This window comes from Salvelinus fontinalis, chromosome 2 (genome assembly GCF_029448725.1).
Source record: "Salvelinus fontinalis isolate EN_2023a chromosome 2, ASM2944872v1, whole genome shotgun sequence".
NCBI lineage: Eukaryota > Metazoa > Chordata > Actinopteri > Salmoniformes > Salmonidae > Salvelinus > Salvelinus fontinalis.
The window spans coordinates 19,976,391-19,998,406 of record NC_074666.1 but is presented as its reverse complement, the minus strand read 5'-3'; the positions used below and the strand labels follow the sequence as shown (position 1 = coordinate 19,998,406).

The 22,016-nt window shown below is 44.7% G+C and overlaps 2 protein-coding genes across 2 annotated transcripts in view; one reads left to right on the top strand and one right to left on the bottom strand.

The window, feature by feature from the left end:
* LOC129813853 (5-hydroxytryptamine receptor 4-like) overlaps positions 1-12,263 on the bottom strand; it is a 55,132-nt gene extending 42,869 nt beyond the window's left edge. Inside the window, exons 1-3 of the mRNA XM_055866432.1 lie at positions 12,076-12,263; positions 1,793-1,880; positions 1,439-1,585 (exon numbers count right to left, since the gene is read on the bottom strand). Coding sequence (XP_055722407.1) covers positions 1,439-1,585; positions 1,793-1,821 — 176 coding nt within the window. The 5' untranslated portion in view covers positions 1,822-1,880; positions 12,076-12,263. The remainder of the gene's footprint in view (positions 1-1,438; positions 1,586-1,792; positions 1,881-12,075) is intronic.
* Positions 12,264-12,879: 616 nt separating this feature from the next.
* LOC129813820 (uncharacterized) overlaps positions 12,880-22,016 on the top strand; it is a 59,808-nt gene continuing 50,671 nt past the window's right edge. The window contains exon 1 of the mRNA XM_055866391.1: positions 12,880-12,994. The gene's annotated coding sequence lies outside the window, so the exon portion shown is untranslated. The remainder of the gene's footprint in view (positions 12,995-22,016) is intronic.

Here is a 22,016-nt window from a genome sequence, read left to right as displayed (position 1 = left end):
CCACATATGCTGAGCACTTGTTGGCTGCTTTTCCTTCACTCTGCTGTCCAACTCATCCCAAACCATCTCAATTGGGTTGAGGTCGGGTGATTGTGGAGGCCAGGTTATCTGATGCAGCACTCCATCACTCTCCTTCTTGGTCAAATAGCCCTTACACAGCCTGTATGTGTGTTTTTGGGTCATTGATCGTATTTCTTGGCCCAAGCAAGTCTCTTCTTCTTATTGGTGTCCTTTAGTAGTGGTTTATTTGCAGCAATTCAACCATGAAGGCCTGATTCACGCAGTCTCCTCTGAACAGTTGATGTTGAGATGTGTTTCTTACTTGAACTCTGTGAAGCATTTATTTGGGCTGCAATCTGAGGTGCAGTTAATTGACGATATCTGGGGCTGGTAACTCTAATGAACTTATCCCCTGCAGCAAAAGTAACTCTGGGTCTTCCGTTCCTGTCCAGTCTTCATGAGAGACAGTTTCATCATAACACTTGATGGTTTTTGCGCCTGCACTTGAAGAAAGGTCTTGAAATTTTCCGTATTGACTGACTTTCATGTCCTCTAAAATAATGATGGACTGTCGTTTCCCTTTGCTTATTTGAGTTGTTCTTGCCATAATATGGACTTGGTCTTTTACCAAATAGGGATATCTTCTGTATACCACCCCTACCCTGTCACAACACAATTGGCTTAAACGTATTAAGATTAAATAAATGATGATGAACTTCACAGGGTGGTGAAAGTGCACGTGATGAGCTTGATAATAATCTCAGCATGTAAACTATACGTGTGCTCTAGCCAACAGCATTCAATCTGTACCCTGTGCGCTGTTGGCTAGAGCACACGTGCCAAACCCAGAGTGGGCACACTCACTATATAAAGCAACATTTTTCATGAGAAAACCATCAGTAAAGTTGAAAATGCCATTTAACTTGTAGTTTTTCTCCGGTACATGGGAATTTAACAGTATTTTTATGTGCACTACATCATCATGCACAGCCTTTTTGGGCTCCCAAGTGGCGCAGCGGTCTAAGGCACTGCATCTCAGTGCTAGAAGCATCACTAGAGACCCTGGTTCAATCCTGGGCTGTATCACAACCGGTCATGATTGGGAATGGCGCACAATTGGCACAGCGTCGTCCAGGTTAAGGTTCGACCGGGGTAGGCCGTCATTGTAAATAAGAATGTGTTCTTAACTGACTTGCCTAGTTAAATAAAGGTTAAATAAAATAAAAAATAAAATGTATCTGCAATAAGTCCATTTGATGGAAACACATCTCTGGTGGGAAAATGCGCATATGTTTTTATCCTGATTTTAGAATATTTGCATGAAAATCTATTGTCAATTGGATGGAAACCTAGCTTCTGTGGTAAAAAACACATGTTTTCCTCTGACCACTTTTATTTGAAAGAATGGGACTTACATGTAAACAGGAAGTGTGCTTACCGTAGCTGTCTGTCCTTGCAGAGCGCCACCATCACCAGCAGGTTCCCCAGAACAGTCATGATGATGATGATGGTGAGGAAGATAGTGAGAATGATCCTCTCCAGCGAGTTCAGCACTTGCTCCGTGTTTGCCACTTCCTCGACTGAACTACATAATCAAACAATGATGGTTATTGAGTTCATCATCATCACATCATTTCAAATGTGACTAATGAATACAGTAATGCATTAGATACAAGCACAACTCAATCATAACATGTATAAATGAAGACCTTTCATTAAAAAATATATAATTTTCTGAGTGGCCTTTAGATGTTTAATGTTGATCATCACATGTTCCACTGCGTGTTCTTACTGTTCAGGTGGGTGTGATTCTGTGGCCATCACTGTTCATCTGCATGGAGTTCGCTAGAGGAGAGTCCTCCACACAAAATGCTGTGGCCCTGAGGACAAACACAACCAGGCCCATTCATCACAGCTCCAATACTAACACTGTGAATTATTAAAGTCTACAGCTCTAATCCTGTATGATGGTAATGTTACCCACTCTATATCTGTCTCGTACGCATGTAACAATGGCTGTTTAGAGGACTTCTTTATCAGTCGTGAACATTATTAACTCAGAAGTCCAGGAAAGTGGTGTTGTCTTATAGCAAACAGTTATAAAGTTCCTGTCATAACCCACCATATCTAAAGTGTGTGAGGTTTACCTCATGTTACAGTATCATGGTCCCTATGTCAACATAGTTGATAATCCCTGTCTATGGTCAACGTTTGGCCAACGGTTTTCTTACCACAAGTAAACTTCCTTGAAGCAGACTTGAGATAGGACAGCTACAATAGATAATCAGTACAGTCTGAGAAGGGCTTGAATCCAGGGTCTGGATCCCTCAGACTTTAACAAAACAATAGTGACAGAGCAAATAGAGGGCAGTGGTTGCATGTATCTGCACAGCGTGCTTATGACCCACAAATCTCCCCTCCACACAAAGCTTAGGGGCATGACAGCACACACAGACACACGTGCGTACTGTGCACCCACACACACACCTTACAGAACAAACACAACCCACACAGCCAGTGGAATGAGACAATATTTGCCATATCTGTATGACATTGGCGTAAAAGAGAGCAGAGAAAGTTCAGACAATGGCACTATTTTCTTTGACCCAGTATTTCCCTAGATTTTCCGATCATAAATGTGTCATGTGTTAGACACGGAGTTGAGTTGAACAGGAAGATTTCCTTACACAACATGAGGAAGGGAGAAGAGTTTTGGCACATTATTATTAACATGGAGTCCTCTGTGGCCAAATCACACCTCAGCCTCCGGAGAGGGAGCAGTGGATCCAAATCACACAGGAGTGCTCTGCCTGGAGCCCCTGCTGGATAAATACATGCGGAGAGTGAGAGTGAGGTGGGAGTATGCTGAGATCCAAGTGGGTAAATACATGAGAGGACTGAGGTGTATACCATTCTAGAAGACTCCTCATTCCAATGGAGATCACACTCTTAAGCACAGCTCTTCAAAACAAAGGCATGCCTCCCATATTGGATTTCTCCATAATCTGCCAGGCTTCAGTTCTCCATGAATTTTGCAGCCTCAGAGTGGGATGACAGTCTGACAGCTTCTGATGGAATGATGAACCATTCCAGAGCAATTATATCCTCACAAGTTACATTTATAAACATGTAATCACATTGGAATGACTGTCATTCTATAGCATTCCAAGAGTTGTATAAAAAAAATGTAGGTAAATAAATATACAATAATTTGACACTGTCTTCACAAATCACAGTTTGAGATCTAGTTATCCTTAATCCTAAACTGGAACATGAAGTACACATCTTACAAAGAGAAGACACATTCCAGGAACATAAACACTTGACTTGGCGATGGCATCACAGTCTATTTCACAATGCTCACATTGAGTCCTCTAAACACTCTCTCTGGGAATTTTATTCATGTAAGGCTTTTCTTTTGTGATCAAATACTTCAGAGAAGTATATTAACCTCTCATTCCAAGGCTTTGAGGCAAAGAAACAGTCATGTTCGAGCATAAAAACAGTCTGAAGCCATTGAAATTAATAGCTTGTCGGAGTCAGGTCCTCAGCAATGCACTACAATAATTTAGAACAGGAATGTCAAGCAGAATGTATCCAAAGCACTGCAATCCTGTGAAATAACTGCCATCCTTGCAATTACAAGAACCAAGATATTTGCAGATGATCATGCCATGAATACAAATAAAACTTACTGTAAAAGCCTTGAATGAATCCCAATTCATTTACCAGTGCCACCATATAAATAATTTGCAAGTAGATACTCCAAAACAACTTCACACATAATTGCACAAATCTTGCTTTAAGAGGTCTGGCATGCTGTGGATTTACATGCGAGGAGAAGGAGGGTCAAATCTGGCCACTGGTGGCTTGGACTCCTCCATGACACCACTGTAGTGCTCTCGTTGCTCAATGGGTGAGGTTCCTCCTATCATATCCACAACCAATACATTTCAGAAAACACTAACAGACATTTTATTGAAAAGCACGTTGCTAGTCTTTGAAAAGTGTAATATACACTGAGTATACCAAACATTAGGAACACCTTCCGAATAATGAGTTCAATAAGGGATCATAGCTTTCACCTGGATTCACCTGGTCAGTCTATGTCATGGAAAGAGCAGGTGTTCTTAATGTTTAGTACACTCAGTGTAGTTCAACTGGTAATGGATAAATTAAAATGAAATTGTTTACTGCTAAAATACATGAAAATAACACTTGTTGCCTTTTGTTCATTTTCATCCGTGGTCCCAGAATAAAAATAAAGGATTCCAAATCTGGGCATTTCACTTTCCAGTGTGTTCAGGGCATACTTTTGTCCCAACAAATTCAGCCAAGGAGCCGAGTTTAACTCAGACAGACAAGCCTGAAGAGAAATTGAAGGGAATTTTAGAAAAAGCATACTTACAAAGTTTGTTCAAAAGTTTGTTCAATATGAGCTCCTAGAGAATCAAAATAACTAAATCCGAGATCCCTGATATGTTAAACACCTGCCACCATCACAATTCAGAGTTATTGAGAAGGACTAAAACAGATTAATTGAATAACAGTACAGTACATTACATAACATTAGTGGCGGAATAACAAACAGTTCTGACAAATTCTGCTCGCATAATCAGATCTGACACCTTCCCACACTAGCTGTCTTTACCGTGTGGCTCTTCAACAGGCTAACTGATTCATTTTTGATGCACCTCCACTGACCACATGCCACAATTTGTTTCATTTATTTTATTTTAAATTATAGAATATATAATGTAGCTATGCTATAATCTCAACCACAGTAGTTTATTACAATAAGAGTAAGTAACTGTAACAATAGATTGATAATAACTGTAACAGTAGGTTCATAGTAACTGTAACAGTAGGTTGATAGTAACTGTACCAGTAGGTTGATAGTAACTGTAACAGTAGACTGATAGTAACTGTAACAGTGGGTTGATAGTAACTGTAACAGTAGACTGATAGTAACTGTAACAGTGGGTTGATAGTAACTGTAACAGTGGGTTGATAGTAACTGTAACAGTAGGTTGATGGTAACTGTAACAGTAGGTTGATGGTAACTGTAACAGTAGGTTGATGGTAACTGTAACAGTAGGTTGATAGTAACTGCAACAGTAGGTTGATAGTAACTGTAACAGTGGGTTGATAGTAACTGCAACAGTAGGTTGATAGTAACTGTAACAGTAGGTTGATAGTAACTGTAACAGTAGGTTGATAGTAGCTGTAACAGTAGGTTGATAGTAGCTGTAACAGTAAGTTGATAGTAACTGTAACAGTAAGTTGATAGTAACTGTAACAGTAGGTTGATAGTAACTGTAACAGTGGGTTGATAGTAACTGTAACAATAGGTTGATAGTAACTGTAACAGTAGGTTGATAGTAACTGTAACAGTGGGTTGATAGTAACTGTAACAGTAGGTTGATAGTAACTGTAACAGTAAGTTGATAGTAACTGTAACAGTAGGTTGATAGTAACTGTAACAGTGGGTTGATAGTAACTGTAACAGTAGGTTGATAGTAACTGTAACAGTAGGTTGATAGTAACTGTAACAGTAGGCTGATAGTAACTGTAACAGTGGGTTGATAGTAACTGTAAGAGTAGGTTGATAGTAACTGTAACAGTGGGTTGATAGTAACTGTAACAGTAGGTTGATAGTAACTGTAACAGTGGGTTGATAGTAACTGTAACAGTGGGTTGATAGTAACTGTAACAGTGGGTTGATAGTAACTGTAACAGTAGATTGATAGTAACTGTAACAGTAGGTTGATAGTAACTGTAACAGTGGGTTGATAGTAACTGTAACAGTGGGTTGATAGTAACTGTAACAGTGGGTTGATAGTAACTGTAACAGTAGATTGATAGTAACTGTAACAGTGGGTTGATAGTAGCTGTAACAGTGGGTTGATAGTAGCTGTAACAGTAGGTTGATGGTAACTGTAACAGTAGGTTGATAGTAACCGTAACAGTAGGTTGATAGTAACTGTAACAGTAGGTTGATAGTAACTGTAACAGTAGGTTGATAGTAACTGTAACAGCAGGTTGATAGTAACTGTAACAGTAGGTTGATAGTAACTGTAACAGTGGGTTGATAGTAACTGTAACAGTAGGTTGATAGTAACTGTAACAGTAGGCTGATAGTAACTGTAACAGTAGGTTGATAGTAACTGTAACAGTGGGTTGATAGTAACTGTAACAGTAGGTTGATAGTAACTGTAACAGTAGGTTGATGGTAACTGTAACAGTAGGTTGATAGTAACTGTAACAGCAGGTTGATAGTAACTGTAACAGTAGGTTGATAGTAACTGTAACAGTGGGTTGATAGTAACTGTAACAGTAGGTTGATAGTAACTGTAACAGTAGGCTGATAGTAACTGTAACAGTAGGTTGATAGTAACTGTAACAGTGGGTTGATAGTAACTGTAACAGTAGGTTGATGTAACTAACAGTGGGTTGATAGTAACTGTAACAGTAGGTTGATAGTAACTGTAACAGTGGGTTGGTAGCAACTGTAACAGGGGGTTGATAGTAACGGTAACAGTGGGTTGATAGTAACTGTAACAGTGGGTTGATAGTAACTGTAACAGTGGGTTGATAGTAACTGTAACAGTGGGTTGATAGTAACTGTAACAGTGGGTTGATAGTAACTATAACAGTAGGTTGATATTAACTGTAACAGTAGGTTGATAGTAACTGTAACAGTGGGTTGATAGTAACTGTAACAGTAGGTTGATAGTAACTGTAACAGTAGATTGATAGTAACTGTAACAGTAGGTAGATAGTAACTGTAACTGTGGGTTGATAGTAACTGTAACAGTGGGTTGATAGTAACTGTAACAGTAGGTTGATGGTAACTGTAACAGTGGGTTGAGATTAACTGTAACAGTAGGTTGATAGTAACTGTAACAGTAGATTGATAGTAACTGTAACAGTAGATTGATAGTAACTGTAACAGTGGGTTGATAGTAACTGTAACAGTGGGTTGATAGTAACTGTAACAGTAGGTCGATAGTAACTGTTACAGTGGGTCGATAGTAACTGTAACAGTAGGTTGATAGTAGCTGTAACAGTAGGTTGATAGTAACTGTAACAGTGGGTTGATAGTAACTGTAACAGTAGGTTGATAGTAGCTGTAACAGTGGGTTGATAGTAACTGTAACAGTGGGTTGATAGTAACTGTAACAGTAGGTTGATAGTAACTGTAACAGTGGGTTGATGGTAACTGTAACAGTAGGTTGATAGTAACTGTAACAGTAGGTAGATAGTAACTGTAACAGTAGGTTGATAGTAACTGTAACAGTAGGTTGATAGTAACTGTAACAGTGGGTTGATAGTAACTGTAACAGTGGGTTGATGGTAACTGTAACAGTGGGTTGATAGTAACTGTAACAGTAGGTTGATAGTAACTGTAACAGTAGGTTGATAGTAACTGTAACAGTAGGCTGATAGTAACTGTAAGAGTGGGTTGATAGTAACTGTAACAGTAGGTTGATAGTAACTGTAACAGTGGGTTGATAGTAACTGTAACAGTAGGTTGATAGTAACTGTAACAGTAGGTTGATAGTAACTGTAACAGTAGGTTGATAGTAACTGTAACAGTGGGTTGATAGTAACTGTAACAGTAGGTTGATAGTAACTGTAACAGTAGGTTGATGGTAACTGTAACAGTAGGTTGATGGTAACTGTAACAGTAGGTTGATGGTAACTGTAACAGTAGGTTGATGGTAACTGTAACAGTGGGTTGATGGTAACTGTAACAGTAGGTTGATAGTAACTCTAACAGTGGGTTGATAGTAACTGTAACAGTGGGTTGATAGTAACTGTAACAGTAGGTTGATAGTAACTGTAACAGTGGGTTGATAGTAACTGTAACAGTAGGTTGATAGTAACTGTAACAGTAGGTTGATAGTAACTGTAACAGTAGATTGATAGTAACTGTAACAGTAGGTTGATAGTAACTGTAACAGTAGGTTGATAGTAACTGTAACAGTGGGTTGATAGTAACTGTAACAGTGGGTTGATAGTAACTGTAACAGTAGGTTGATGGTAACTGTAACAGTAGGTTGATGGTAACTGTAACAGTAGGTTGATGGTAACTGTAACAGTAGGTTGATAGTAACTGTAACAGTGGGTTGATAGTAACTGTAACAGTGGGTTGATAGTAACTGTAACAGTAGGTTGATAGTAACTGTAACAGTAGGATGATAGTAACTGTAACAGTAGGTTGATGGTAACTGTAACAGTAGGTTGATGGTAACTGTAACAGTGGGTTGATAGTAACGGTAACAGTGGGTTGATAGTAACTGTAACAGTGGGTTGATAGTAACGGTAACAGTGGGTTGATAGTAACGGTAACAGTAGGTTGATGGTAACTGTAACAGTAGGTTGATGGTAACTGTAACAGTAGGTTGATGGTAACTGTAACAGTAGGTTGATGGTAACTGTAACAGTGGGTTGATAGTAACGGTAACAGTAGGTTGATAGTAACTGTAACAGTGGGTTGATAGTAACTGTAACAGTAGGTTTATAGTAACTGTAACAGTAGGTTAATGGTAACTGTAACAGTAGGTTGATGGTAACTGTAACAGTGGGTTGATAGTAACGGTAACAGTGGGTTGATGGTAACTGTAACAGTAGGTTGATGGTAACTGTAACAGTAGGTTGATGGTAACTGTAACAGTAGGTTGATGGTAACTGTAACAGTAGGTTGATGGTAACTGTAACAGTGGGTTGATAGTAACGGTAACAGTAGGTTGATAGTAACTGTAACAGTGGGTTGATAGTAACTGTAACAGTGGGTTGATAGTAACTGTAACAGTAGGTTGGACAGTGTGTTCTATGTACCATACGTTCTATGTATGTTTTGGGACTGTTCCTCTAATGGCTGACTAATTGTACTTCTTTACAGTAACACTATGGTGTCATCTTTTCAAATAATGGCGAGCATTTCAAAGGCTCTCAATTTCTCTGTAAACAACATTATAAAGATGACTTTAACTTTTCCATGTGCTCAGGGAGACAATTTCACACGCGAAGCACACCAACAACAGGGACAAGACGCAAACCCGGACATTCGTTCCGTGCAAAGAAATATATTTCATGAATTGAGCTACTTAGATGACTGAAATGATCTCTGAAGGAGTAATTGACCATGCAGGGACACTCAGAGGAGTTGTGACAGCCTGTGATGGGGGTAAACAGAGAATGAACACAGACACACCAGGCACCATCGAATAAAACAGCTATTTGCTACCATCAGGTTGCTGTGGATGTGGTTTTCCCTTTATTTGGTGGGAACTGACTGAATCTCCATTCTCTCAATGCACCATATGGCAGCACTGTCAATATCAATGATTTCTAGATGCTTGGGCTATTGACTGTGACTAAAGCTATGTCAAGTGTTCCAAAAACAAGTTTTCACGTGATTTCACATGTGAAATTTCTCATGAAATCATGTGATTTTCCACTTGTTAAATCATGTGGTTTTTCCTGTAAGGGAGATAGGAGAATTTCACTTTGTCAAAAGTGGAGCTTGGAAGTCAAAGCAACCTGAAACAGAAGGAAACAAAAAGAAAGTCGTAGCAGAATCCTATGGGTGTGGTAGGCTACACTGGAGCACTAGCAGAGACAGAGACTCATAACACTATGTGCAGCCACCTGGAAGGCACAGCGCTATATCTATAGCCTAGTTACAATCGTCCTGATTATGTCTGCTGCCTTAATTAAGAGAAAGAGCAAAGTTCCTAATCAGAAAACTGTTCCTACACAGGCAAACATCCTCTTGAAGGTATTTCAGCAAGGCTATACATGATGCCTTGGAAATGAATGAAATTAAATGAAACAGGATTGGCTACAGGATAAGCATTCCTCCTGGAGGGTAACGTTACATAATCACTGGAGCTCTCCTAAACAAACTGTGGACCTGGTAGCAGCTGACCTCTGTTTTGGTAATATATTTCAAAGGGGCAGGAGATGATAATCTGACCCCAGAGAGAGCAGTGAAAGGGGTGTGTGTGCACGTGCATGCGTGTGTAGGGGTGGCAGGTAGCCTGGCGCTTAGAGTGTTGGGCCAGGGCAAAGTAACCGAAAGGTCGATGGTTTGAATCCTTGAGCTTACACGGTGAAAATTCGGTCGATCTGCCCTTGAGCAAGGCACTTAAGCCTAATTGTTTCTGTAAGTCACTCTGGATAAGAGTGTCTGCTAAATGACTAAAATGTAAAAAAAAATGTGTGTGTGATAGAGAGAGCGTGTGTACTCTGTGCTGTTAAATAGATGTTCTGTACTTTCTCCTCTCTTTTTACCTCCATTTAGAACAGGGGTGTTAGTTGAACTGTGGACAGCCAACCTGATCTCTGCTCTAATGAAATCCACAAGGTGTTACACTATAAAACCCAACAAGGTGTTAGACTATAAACCAACCCAGTGTGTGATAGGCTACTGTTTCTAAAGGGTGATGAAGTAACAAGGAAGGAAGAATTCATATCTGATGTTAATGGAATATTCATTTCGAAAAACATTATTTAGATTCAAAAGTGCTCTTTGGTTCTGAAAGACTTCTATTAATATCATTACAATTTATAAGCCTACTATTATTTTGATATAGCCTACAAGCACTTAGATTTGCCAATGTCATATCACCATCAAGCAATCAACTGTAAATTGAAACTATGGACAATAAACTGTTCTTTGCCAGTTAAGTATGAAAACTGGGTTAAAATAGTGCACTAGAATGGACAAACATATGCACAAAAAGAGCAAATTTAATATGGTACAGCTCTGTTCCAGTTTTGGGGAAGTTACTCTGAAAATATAGTTTACCAAGCTACCAATTACTTTAGACTGGAAGAAGTTAATCTACACTAAAGGTACCCTTAAGAAAAATATACGTTTACTTAACTAAAGATACTTTAAAAACCAAAACCAGGTACTTTTAGACTTTTACTCAAGTAGTATTTTACTGGGAGACGTTCACTTTTACTTTAGTCATGTTCTATTAAGGTATCTTTACTTGTACTCAAGTATGAAAATTGGGTACCTTTTCCACCACTGATTTCACTACTCCCCAACACTACTCTGTTCACAATCAAATTAGCTACCCTATCATAACCACGAACACATAATAATTGCTAGATAAGTGCTATCTCGATTATAACATGCATTAATTAGTAATAAAAAATAAATCATTAGCATATACAATTACAGTGGTGGGAAAAGTACTCGATTTTCATACTTGTGTAAAAGTAAAGATACCTTAATAGAAAATGACAAAACTGAAATTGAAAGTCACCCATTAAAATACTACTTGAGTAAAAGTCTAAAAGTATTTGGTTTAAAATATACTTAAGTATCAAAAGTAAATGAAATTGCAAAAATATATTCAAGTATCAAAAGTAAAAGTACTAATAATTAAAAATTCTTTATATTAAGCAAACCAGATTGCACAATTTTCTAGTTATTTTTTAATTTACGGATAGCCAAGGTCACACTCCAACACTCAGACATAATTTAAAAACAAAGCATTTGTGTTAAGTGAGTCCGCCAGATCAGAGGCAGTAAGGACCAGTCATGTTCTATTGAGAAGTGTGCGAAGTGGACAATTTTCTGTCCTGCTAAGCATTCAAAATGTAACGAATACTTCTGGGTGTCAGGGAAAATGTATGGAGTAAAAAGTACATTATTTTCTATAGGAATGTAGTGAAGTAAAAGTAAAAGTTGTCAAAAATATAAATAGTAAAGTACAGATAACCCCCAAAAAACTACCTATGTAGTACTTCATAGTATTTTTACTTAAGCACTTTACACCACTGCACAATTCAGGGTTTGTATGGGGGCTGTGTATGTCTATAAAATAATTCGGGTTAATGCGTCCGTTAATCATAGTCGGGTATACCAGTCAATTTGCTAAATTCTCGTACGTAATTGTGTTACACACATCTCTATCGCCCATGCAGAATATCCCCAGACTAGCTATATTATTTTCGACGTAACCCATTCATGTTCAATGTCTGAATAACTTAAAAACAAACCACAACGCTGCTGAGAGGTTCCGAACTTGATCTTAAAGTTTTCCTCACCTGTGGGCTCGACGCCTCGCTTTACGGGTTCGAACAGCCCTGTGTTGCTATGGACTCTCATATTCCATTGGTATTTTGTCAAAGATTAAACACATCAAGCAATGACCATTGACTGCCATAGGTGCGGGTAAATGAGATACCATGGTGCGCAAGGCGATGTGCAGGAGAACAGATGATTGAGCAGCGATCACAGTTTGCAAACGAACTTAATTGGCGAGTTGGGCTATAGATGGGAAATCCTCTTTCAAAGCCCGCTTCTCCCAGATGAAAGAAGGGGTTAACTATGACGCCCCCGTGGGGTTCAAATAGAGAGACACCAGACCACATATCTCCATATCGATGGCTCTGTCTGTACCACCTTTTATTGTGTCAAATGCTAGATAAACACTTTGTTTCATTTTTTGTTTGGCAGGACAACTGGTACTTTGATTGTCAACACTGACATTCTACTTGCCTCAGAATCTGCATTGGTCTGCAGCTTCAAATAAAATGTCAGATGAAAACAAAGTAGATGTTCAAACAGTATTAATCCAAGACATAGCGAAAGAGGATTATTTTGGAACAATACACAATGAATCTTGTTTACAACAAACGTGTGCCTTTATTTAGATTGTTTTTGTGCTGATTGTACAGATATTGTGACAGCTGATTAAATGGCATCACTTGAGAAGGCAAGAACAATAATTGTGCTGCCATCCTGTTAACAGATTATTTTTATTACAATGGTTAAAATGGATTTTCCATGTGTTCCATGGTGTTATTTGCCCCCTAGTGGAGCTTTCTGGTACTTAGACTGTACGCAAACAGGAAGTAGAGAATTCGTTCTGCACGCATAGAAGCAGCTAAAAACAACGCTACGGTGCAGTTCTTTCAGTGTAGTTATTTCTTGTCACGCTTCAGCCTTGGAAAATATTTGTTTGTAAGTTCGATTCAAGCATTTAGCTAGTGATGATAATCTTGTTATTGATAGAGTTGTTTACATATCAATGTTGGTTGGTTGCATTTACTCACACAAATTGCAATGCCTTTCATGTATGCCATTAGATGTATTACTTTGCTCGTGCGTCATGCAAACGAATTGTAAAATATACAATACTGTAGTTTTGTTACCGATTCTAGTGTAATATGCTTTGTTATTCTACATAGATGGTTGTACATTATTAGAGTAATGAAAGGAGATAGCTAATTGTTACTCATATGGTAATTGACTATATGGTCTGGCATTATGCCAGATGCATGGTACCTTAGCAGTGCTTTGTATTCATGCAACTTCAAATGTATAGTGTACAGCTACAGTATGTCGGTCTGAATTGAATACTAAAGTATATTCTTTTCTGTATTTTGCAGTTTTACCACATAAACGTTTTCAATATATTAATTCAAGAAAAGTCACGCCTTGGGAGTTTTATTGAAGACTTAGTTGTTAGCTATCTGTCTAGTTTTGCATGGGAACGCAACTCAAGGGCAGAATAATATTGTAATGACCTGACTAGATCATAAATGAACAATTGTCCAGACAGAGGCTTGAGTTTGCGAATTGACAGTTTATTAAACCAACTTTACACAGGCTACTGTTTGGGCCGTAGCACACGCCAAATAAATGACAGATAACCCACAAGCCAATCGTGACCTTCTCTTGTGAAACGCAGACGTAAGAGAGAGAACAAAGGCGAAACCTGGTCTTAACTTCCAATGCTCCATCCCCCTGCCCAACCCCCCTCCACGTCACTCCGCCAACCGCCAGGATGCCCGGGCATCAGAACATTCCAGGCATTCCCGTGATTGGCAGATAGCAGGTTGATTGACATGTCGGACCCCGCGAACACTGGGTACTGGTCAGTACAACACAACCATCTACTAGCCTAACACATAACACACAGCTGTCTGTGCGGGTCGCTACACAGCCCCCCCCCCCCCCCCCCCCCCCCCACCACAAAGTCCCTTGTCCCCGAGGGAACAAACAAAGTCTCTGAAGCGACCCGGAGGTCTCCTTTGCCTGCGTGGCCGTGATGGTCGCAGAGTGCCCCTCTGGGAACCAGGGGATGAAGGCAGGGATATGGGGGACAAGGAAGCGGGAACGGGTAATACAGTCCGTGGCTCTGGGGAACCACGCGGTGACACAGGGGGGGAGACAGGGGGAGTGGGCTGTCTGGAGCCTTGTCTGCGACACCTGGGGGTGGGTGCCTGGAGAATGTCATTGCCAGAGGGGAATTGTGGGGGTTCCTGGGGTTTGGGGAGAAGAGGACCCTCTGTATGGGGCTAACCTGTCCCGGTGCAGTGCCACCTTTCTCCCCCTGGGAGGAAGCTGCACCCGGTAAACAACCTCCCCTACCCTCTCCAGGACACTGCAGGGTCCCACCCAGTGACTGTCCAACTTGGGGCATCTGCCTTTTTTCCTTAGCGGGCTGTAGACCCAGACCAGCTCCCCAGCCACAAAGTGCCTTCCCCGGGTGTGCACGTCATAGTTCCTCTTCTGCCTCACACCTGCATTCACCAGCTGCTCTCTGGCGAAGGTGTGGGCTGTCTCCAGGCGGTCCTGGAGTCTCCGGGCATACTCCGGCCCCGGGGAACATGAGGGCTATCCAGGGGCCGACCAAACGCCATCTCCGCAGGGGTGCGGATCTCTCTCCCCAGCATGAGGAGGGTAGGCGTGCAGGAGGTGGAGTCTTGGACAGCGGAGCGGCATGCCATGAGAACCATAGGCAGGTGCTTGTCCCAATCACGCTGGTGTTTGGAAGAGACGATGGCCAGCTGCTGTCCAAGCGTTTTGTTGAAGCGCTCCATAAGGCCATCACTTTGAGGATGGAGAGGAGTAGTGCGGGTCTTGTGCATACCCAGCCTCTCACACATGGTGGCGAACACACGGGACTCAAAGTTTCTGCCCTGGTCGCTGTGGATGGACTCTGCAGCTCCAAACCTGCGGAACATCCCCGCTGTCAGGGCGTCGACGATGGTCTCTGCTTCCTGGTCAGGCAGAGCATAGGCCTCGGGCCATTTTGTGAAATAGTCCATGGCCGTGAGCACCCAGCGGTTTCCACTGTCTGTGGTGGGGAACGGCCCAACTACATCCACTCCCACCCTCTCCATGGGAGCCCCCACTGGGAACTGTTGGAGCTGAGCATGAGAGCGGCCTGGGGGGCCCTTTCTCGCTGTGCAGTTGTCACAGCGGCGACAAAAGTCCTCCACATCCCTCTTGTGCTGCCCCCAGTAGAAGCCCTGACGGAAACGGCGCAGTGTTTTTGTGACCCCAAAGTGTCCAGTCCCCATCCCCCCATGAGTACTCTGGAGCACAGCCTCCCACAATGCTTTTGGGACCACCACCTGCCACCTCTCCTCTCCCGTAGCTGACTCCTTCCATGCCCGCTGTAGCACGCCATCAGCCAGCCGCAGTCTCTCAAACTTTGACCACAACCCTTTGGTCGCGAGTGAGAGCGCTGTCACCTCTTACCATGGTGGCCTCACCTGCGCCTCTACCCACTGTAGCACTGGCTGTAGGTCTGAGTCCCGTCCCTGCTGCTGCCGCCATTCAGCCACGTCGACAGTCTGCCACTCACAGCAGACAGGCCCGCTCGCCCGACACACTGTGGCACAGACCCCTCTGCACACAGCGCTCTCTCCCGTCCCTCTCTCCGTTCACAGTGGCGGCAGCCGTCTGCAGTACAGGGCCGCCTGGACATGGCGCCCGAGTTGGAGTGGCGTGCCCCTGCCCTGTGCACCACCGTGAAGTCATACGGCTGAAGCTCCTCCAACCAGCGTGCCACCTGCCCCTCTGGCTCTCTGAAAGACATGAGCCACTGGAGAGCAGAGTGGTCAGTCCTTACAGTAAAGGGCAGACCACCCAGGTAGTACTTGAAGTGTTTGACAGAAGCCACAACAGCCAAGAGCTCCCGCCGGGTGACACAGTAGCGGCGCTCATGTTTGTCAAATGTTTTGCTGAAGTACGCCACCACTCTCTCCCCCTCTGGCCCCACCTGGGCCAGCACCCCACCCATGCCCACATTGCTCGCGTCTGTGTCCAGGATAAAGGGCAAGGTGAGGTCAGGGGGGATGAGCACGGGGGCCTCGATCAGTGCACGTTTGAGGGTGTTGAACGCCTCGCACTCCACTGTCCAAGTGAAAGCCTTGTCCTTCGGCAGCAGGCGGTTCAGTGGAGCAGCAACGCTTGAGAAGCCCCGTACAAACCTCCTGTAGTACGAGGCCAGGCCCAGGAAGCTCTTCAGCTGACGCTGGTCGGTGGGGGTGGGCCAGTCTCTGACAGCCCCTACCTTGTCCTCCATGGTGCTGATCCCCTCCTTCCCCACTCGATGGCCCAAGAAGGACACCTCTCTCCTCATGAAGTGGCACTTCTCGGGGTGGAGATTCAGACCTGCGGCAGCCACCCTCTCCAGCACACGCCGTAGTGCCCCCAAGGCTGACTGGAAGGAGCTGCCATGGGCCAGGATGTCATCGAGGTATACCAGACACTGCTGTCGGGGGATGCCATCCAGCACCCTGTCCATCAAACGCTCAAAAGTAGCTGGAGCGTTGCACAGGCCAAAGCACAGGACCTTGAACTGCCAGTGTCCTCTGTTAGTGGAGAACGCAGTTTTGGCTCTGGCCTCTGGGAAGAGGGGCACCTGCCAGTAGCCACTGCGGAGGTCTAGTGAGGAGAACCAGGAGGACCCCCTAACCAGGTCCAGCGACTCATCGATACGTGGTATGGGGTATGAGTCCTTCCTGGTTACCTCATTCAGCCGCCTGTAGTCCGCACAGAACCTCAGCTTGCCCCCCTTCTTCGGAACCATGACGACTGGTGCCGCCCAGGGGCTGTCTGAGGGCTCAATGAAGTCTGCCCGCTGCATCTCCAACACAGCCTTGTCTGCCGCCTCCTGGCGTGCCAGCGGGATACGGCGGGGACGCATCTTGATGGGTTGAGCATCACCTGTGTCGATCTCATGCTGCACCAGATGAGTCTGACCCACCTCTTCCTCACTCAGCGCAAAGCTGTCTCTGAATTCAAACAGCAACTGCCACAACCGTTCCTGCTGCTCGGGGTCAAGACCAACACAGTTCCTCCCCCATATCTCCCTCACTGCAGACAGTGTCCTCTCCTCTCCCATCTGGGGTAGCTGGGCTGGGGGGGCGCGGCCCGGGCTCACAGAGGGCTGTTTCATGGAGGTAGCTGGGGGAATGTAACACACCGCCGTAGGTGACAGGGGGGCTGGGGAAAAGTCACACACAGCTGTGGGGGAGGGGGGGCAGCCATGAGTCTCTGCTGCTTTAACTGTTGGAGTAAAGGGTTTGTTGGGTTGAGTGAATGTGACATTAGGGGGGGCCATGGTGACTTCCGGCCCTCCCTGGAAGCTCAGTGTGCCCCTATTTAGGTCTAACTGGCAGCCTGTGCTCCTAAGAAAGTCCAACCCCAGGATACAAGGGTCCTGCACAGCCGCCACCCACACAGGATGACGCACAGTCCTGCCCCCTACTGTCAGAGTCATTATTCCCTTCCCTTTCATGGGTGCCAGCTCACCTGTGACTGTGCGGAGCTGCACAGTTGTAGGCTCACACTGAGTCCAACCTGGCACAATATCTGGCCTCACCAGGGTTACTGTGGACCCAGTGTCCACCAGGGCGGAGCAGGGCACCCCCTCCACAGTGACAGGGACATGACAAAAGTCCCCAACACAGGTCCGGCCCACCACAACAACAGGCTCCATCCGGTTGCTCTCGTCTGCTTCTGGGGGAAGTGGAGCCTTGCTTCCCCGTCTGTGCCGGTGGGCTCCTCCTGAAGAAGATGGTGGTTGGGATAGAAAGCCAGGGGTCCGCACTACCCGGTCTATGCGGACCCCGAGCCGTTTCCCTGAGCTCTGGGGGACATGGGGCACTTTTGGCGCAGATGGCCTGGCTGGCCACAACCCCAGCAGACCTTGGGACCAGGGTGTGTGTTTCGTGCCGCCTGTAGCGACACAGCACGAATGAGTTCTGTCATTTCAGCCACCCATGCAGGCTTTTCCGGCTCCGGGCTGCTCTGCCCCCCAGCTCGCACAGAGGGTGTGTCTCCCTGCACCCCCACCAAACCCCCAGCTGAAGCCCCAGCCCACACCAGCTCCCTCTCCAAAGCCATCTCCAAGGCTATCTGCAATGACTCAGGATGAGCCAGCTGGGTCTGTATGCGCAGCTCCATAGGAGAGAGCGCCTGTATGAACTGGTCCCGTGCTAGCTCGCTCTGCACGGAGGGGGGCAGGTGAGCATATGCCCGCCGAGAGAGGCTCTCTCTCTCAATGCCAGCAGCATACCACCCTGCATACCACTACTGGCTTGCTTCTGAAGCTAAGCAGGGTTGGTCCTGGTCAGTCCCTGGATGGGAGACCAGATGCTGCTGGAAGTGGTGTTGGAGGGCCAGTAGGAGGCACTCTTTCCTCTGGTCTAAAAAAATACCCCAATGCCCCAGGGCAGTGATTGGGGACACTGCCCTGTGTAGGGTGCCGTCTTTCGGATGGGACGTTAAACGGGTGTCCTGACTCTCTGAGGTCATTAAAGATCCCATGGCACTTATCGTAAGAGTAGGGGTGTTAACCCCGGTGTCCTGGCTAAATTCCCAATCTGGCCCTCAAACCATCATGGTCACCTAATAATCCCCAGTTTACATTTGGCTCATTCATCCCCCTCCTCTCCCCTGTAACTATTCCCCAGGTCGTTGCTGCAAATGAGAACGTGTTCTCAGTCAACTTACCTGGTAAAATAACGGTAAAATAAAAAATAAAATAAAAAAATTAGCTAGCACCCGTAGAGGCTCTCCAGGCTGCCTGCGTCTATTACTCAGTTCGGAGCGCAGTAGCCCGGGCTGTACACACTGTCCATAGCGCCTCCTCAGTGCTCCCACTAAAGCACCATAATCATGTCTGTCCTCGGGGCTAATCAATATCAAACAGGCCAGAGCTTCATCCGTGAGGCATAAAGCCAACTGCAGTGCCCTTTCTTCATCCGACCACCCCCTAAAATTAGCTAACAGTTCAAACTGAGCATGAAAAGCTTCCCAATCCGCCTTACCGGAATACTTCGGGGTCTTAACAGATACGGACGCAGCCGGGAACTGGGCGTCGCCATGTTTGTTTACATCCTGAGCCCCAGATTCCTCGTCGACGTCACCACTTCGGTCCGCCCACCAGAATCCGCGCGAAACACAGTCGACGAGGCGTTCATGCCCGCTTCAGCCGCCATCACTCTAACGTCCTCCCTCAAGCGGCCTCTGCGCTCCGACACCCTGGCGATCTCCTCAGCCAGAACCTCCGACGTCCATGCACACGCACCTCCTTGGCCATAATCGTCCCCTACCTCCACCTTCACTTTCGGATTCCCTCGAAGCATTTTCAACCCCCGTTCTCACCTACGGTAGCTAGCCACATAAGTCAGCTAGCTAGCTGGCTAACTTTTATCAACGATTTTACTTCTGACAGCAATGTAATGACCTGACTAGATCATAAATGAACAATTGTCCAGACAGAGGCTTGAGTTTGCGAATTGACGGTTTATTAAACCAACTTTACACAGGCTACTGTTTGGGCCGCAGCACACGCCAAATAAATGACAGATAACCCACAAGCCAATCGTGACCTTCTCTTGTGAAACCCAGATGTAAGAACAAAGCCGAAACCTGGTCTTAACTTCCAATGCTCCACCCCCCTGCCCAACCCCCCTCCACGCCACTCCGCCAACCGCCAGGATACCTGGCATCAGAACATTCCAGGCATTCCCGTGATTGGCAGATAGCAGGTTGATTGACATGTCGGACCCCGCGAACACTGGGTACTGGTCAGTACAACACAACCACCTACTAGCCTAACACATAACACACAGCTGTCTGTGCGGATCGCTACACAAATCATGTCAGGAGAAGTGCAGTATTATCATAAGGAGACGTATACTTGTAATACGGAGGAGGAATGGAGGGAAAAAGAGAGGCAGAGGAGGTCTAAGAGAGAGAGGGAGGAAGAGGGTGAGCTTGAGTCGGTTAAAAAGGGTAGGGAAAAGGGAGATGGTTTGTTTAAACAAGAATGGTAGAAACTGTAAGCAGAGTGAGCTGAAGACAGAAGGAGAAATGGAAGTGAATGAGGGCGAAGTATCGGAGGTGGCAGATGTGGTGAAGTTCTCGGAGCCCGAGGCTTGCACTAAGGGTCAGGATGAAGATGATTCTGTGACAGTAGGAGTGACGTTTTTGGAAAAGGTGGACCCTTGCCTTTTGGCTGATCCATTCATCAACCGATTCCACAGTTCCCAACTCTGTTTTGATCCACCCTGAAACCACAATTCACATCTCTTACCCCCATTCATTTAACCCGGAGCGCCTGCTCCTTCTGACCAGTAGAAACACAAACAATTATCACAAGACCACTTCTGGTTACCTTCACCAATTCCACAGCACCCAACTCTGTTTATCCTGACCCTTGGTGCAAGTTGGGTGCTGTGGTATCGGTGAGGGTAGCCAGAAGTGGTCTTGGGATAATTGTTTGTGTTTCTGCTGGTCAGAGGGAGCAGATGCTCCATGTTAAATGAATGAGGGGGAGAGATGTGAATTGTTTTGCTCTCAAGAAAAGGGCAACATTGAAAGGAATGATTACTGGAGTAGCTGTAAATGGGAACGTTGACCAACTGAAGGGGAAGATTCCAGGTATTTGTGATGCTCGTCATTTGGTGCGACGCAGATAGGGTGGCGTGAGTGGTGAAACAGAAGAGTCTGTTCTTTTGAGTTTTGATGTTGAGTCTTTTTTTATTTTATTTTTATTTCACCTTTATTTAACCAGGTAGGCTAGTTGAGAACAAGTTCTCATTTGCAACTGCGACCTGGCCAAGATAAAGCATAGCAGTGTGAACAGACAACAACACAGAGTTACACATGGAGTAAACAATAGACAAGTCAATAACATGGTAGAAAAAAGAGAATCTATATACAATGTGTGCAAAAGGCATGAGGTAGGCAATAAATCGAATAATTACAATTTAGCAGATTAACACTGGAGTGATAAATCATCAGATGATCATGTGCAAGAAGAGATACTGGTGTGCAAAAGTGCAGAGAAGTAAAATAAATAAAAGCAGTATGGGGGTGAGGTAGGTAAATTGGGTGGGTAGTTTACAGATGGACTATGTACAGCTGCAGCGATCGGTTAGCTGCTCGGATAGCAGATTTTTAAAGTTGTTGAGGGAGATAAAAGTCTCCAACTTCAGAGATTTTTGCAATTCGTTCCAGTCGCAGGCAGCAGAGAACTGGAAGGAAAGGCGTCCAAATGAGGTTTTGGCTTTAGGGATGATCAGTGAGATACACCTGCTGGAGCGCGTGCTACGGGTGGGTGTAGCCATCGTGACCAGTGAACTGAGATAATGCGGCACTTTGCCTAGCATAGCCTTGTAGATGACCTGGAGCCAGTGGGTCTGACGACGAACATGTAGGGAGGGCCAGCCGACTAGGGCATACAGGTCGCAGTGGTGGGTCGTATAAGGTGCTTTAGTAACAAAACGGATGGCACTGTGATAAACTGCATCCAGTTTGCTGAGTAGAGTATTGGAGGCTATTTTGTAGATGACATCGCCGAAGTCGAGGATCGGTAGGATAGTCAGTTTTACTAGGGTAAGTTTGGCGGCGTGAGTGAAGGAGGCTTTGTTCCGGAATAGAAAGCCGACTCTAGATTTGATTTTGGATTGGAGATGTTTGATATGAGTCTGGAAGGAGAGTTGGAGGTTAGAGAGCACAGTGTCCAGGGAAGGGCCGGAAGTATACAGAATGGTGTCGTCTGCGTAGAGGTGGATCAGGGAATCGCCCGCAGCAAGAGCAACATCATTGATGAATACAGAGAAAAGAGTCGGCCCGAGAATTGAACCCTGTGGTACCCCCATAGAGACTGCCAGAGGACCTGACAACATGCCCTCCGATTTGACACACTGAACTCTGTCTGCAAAGTAGTTGG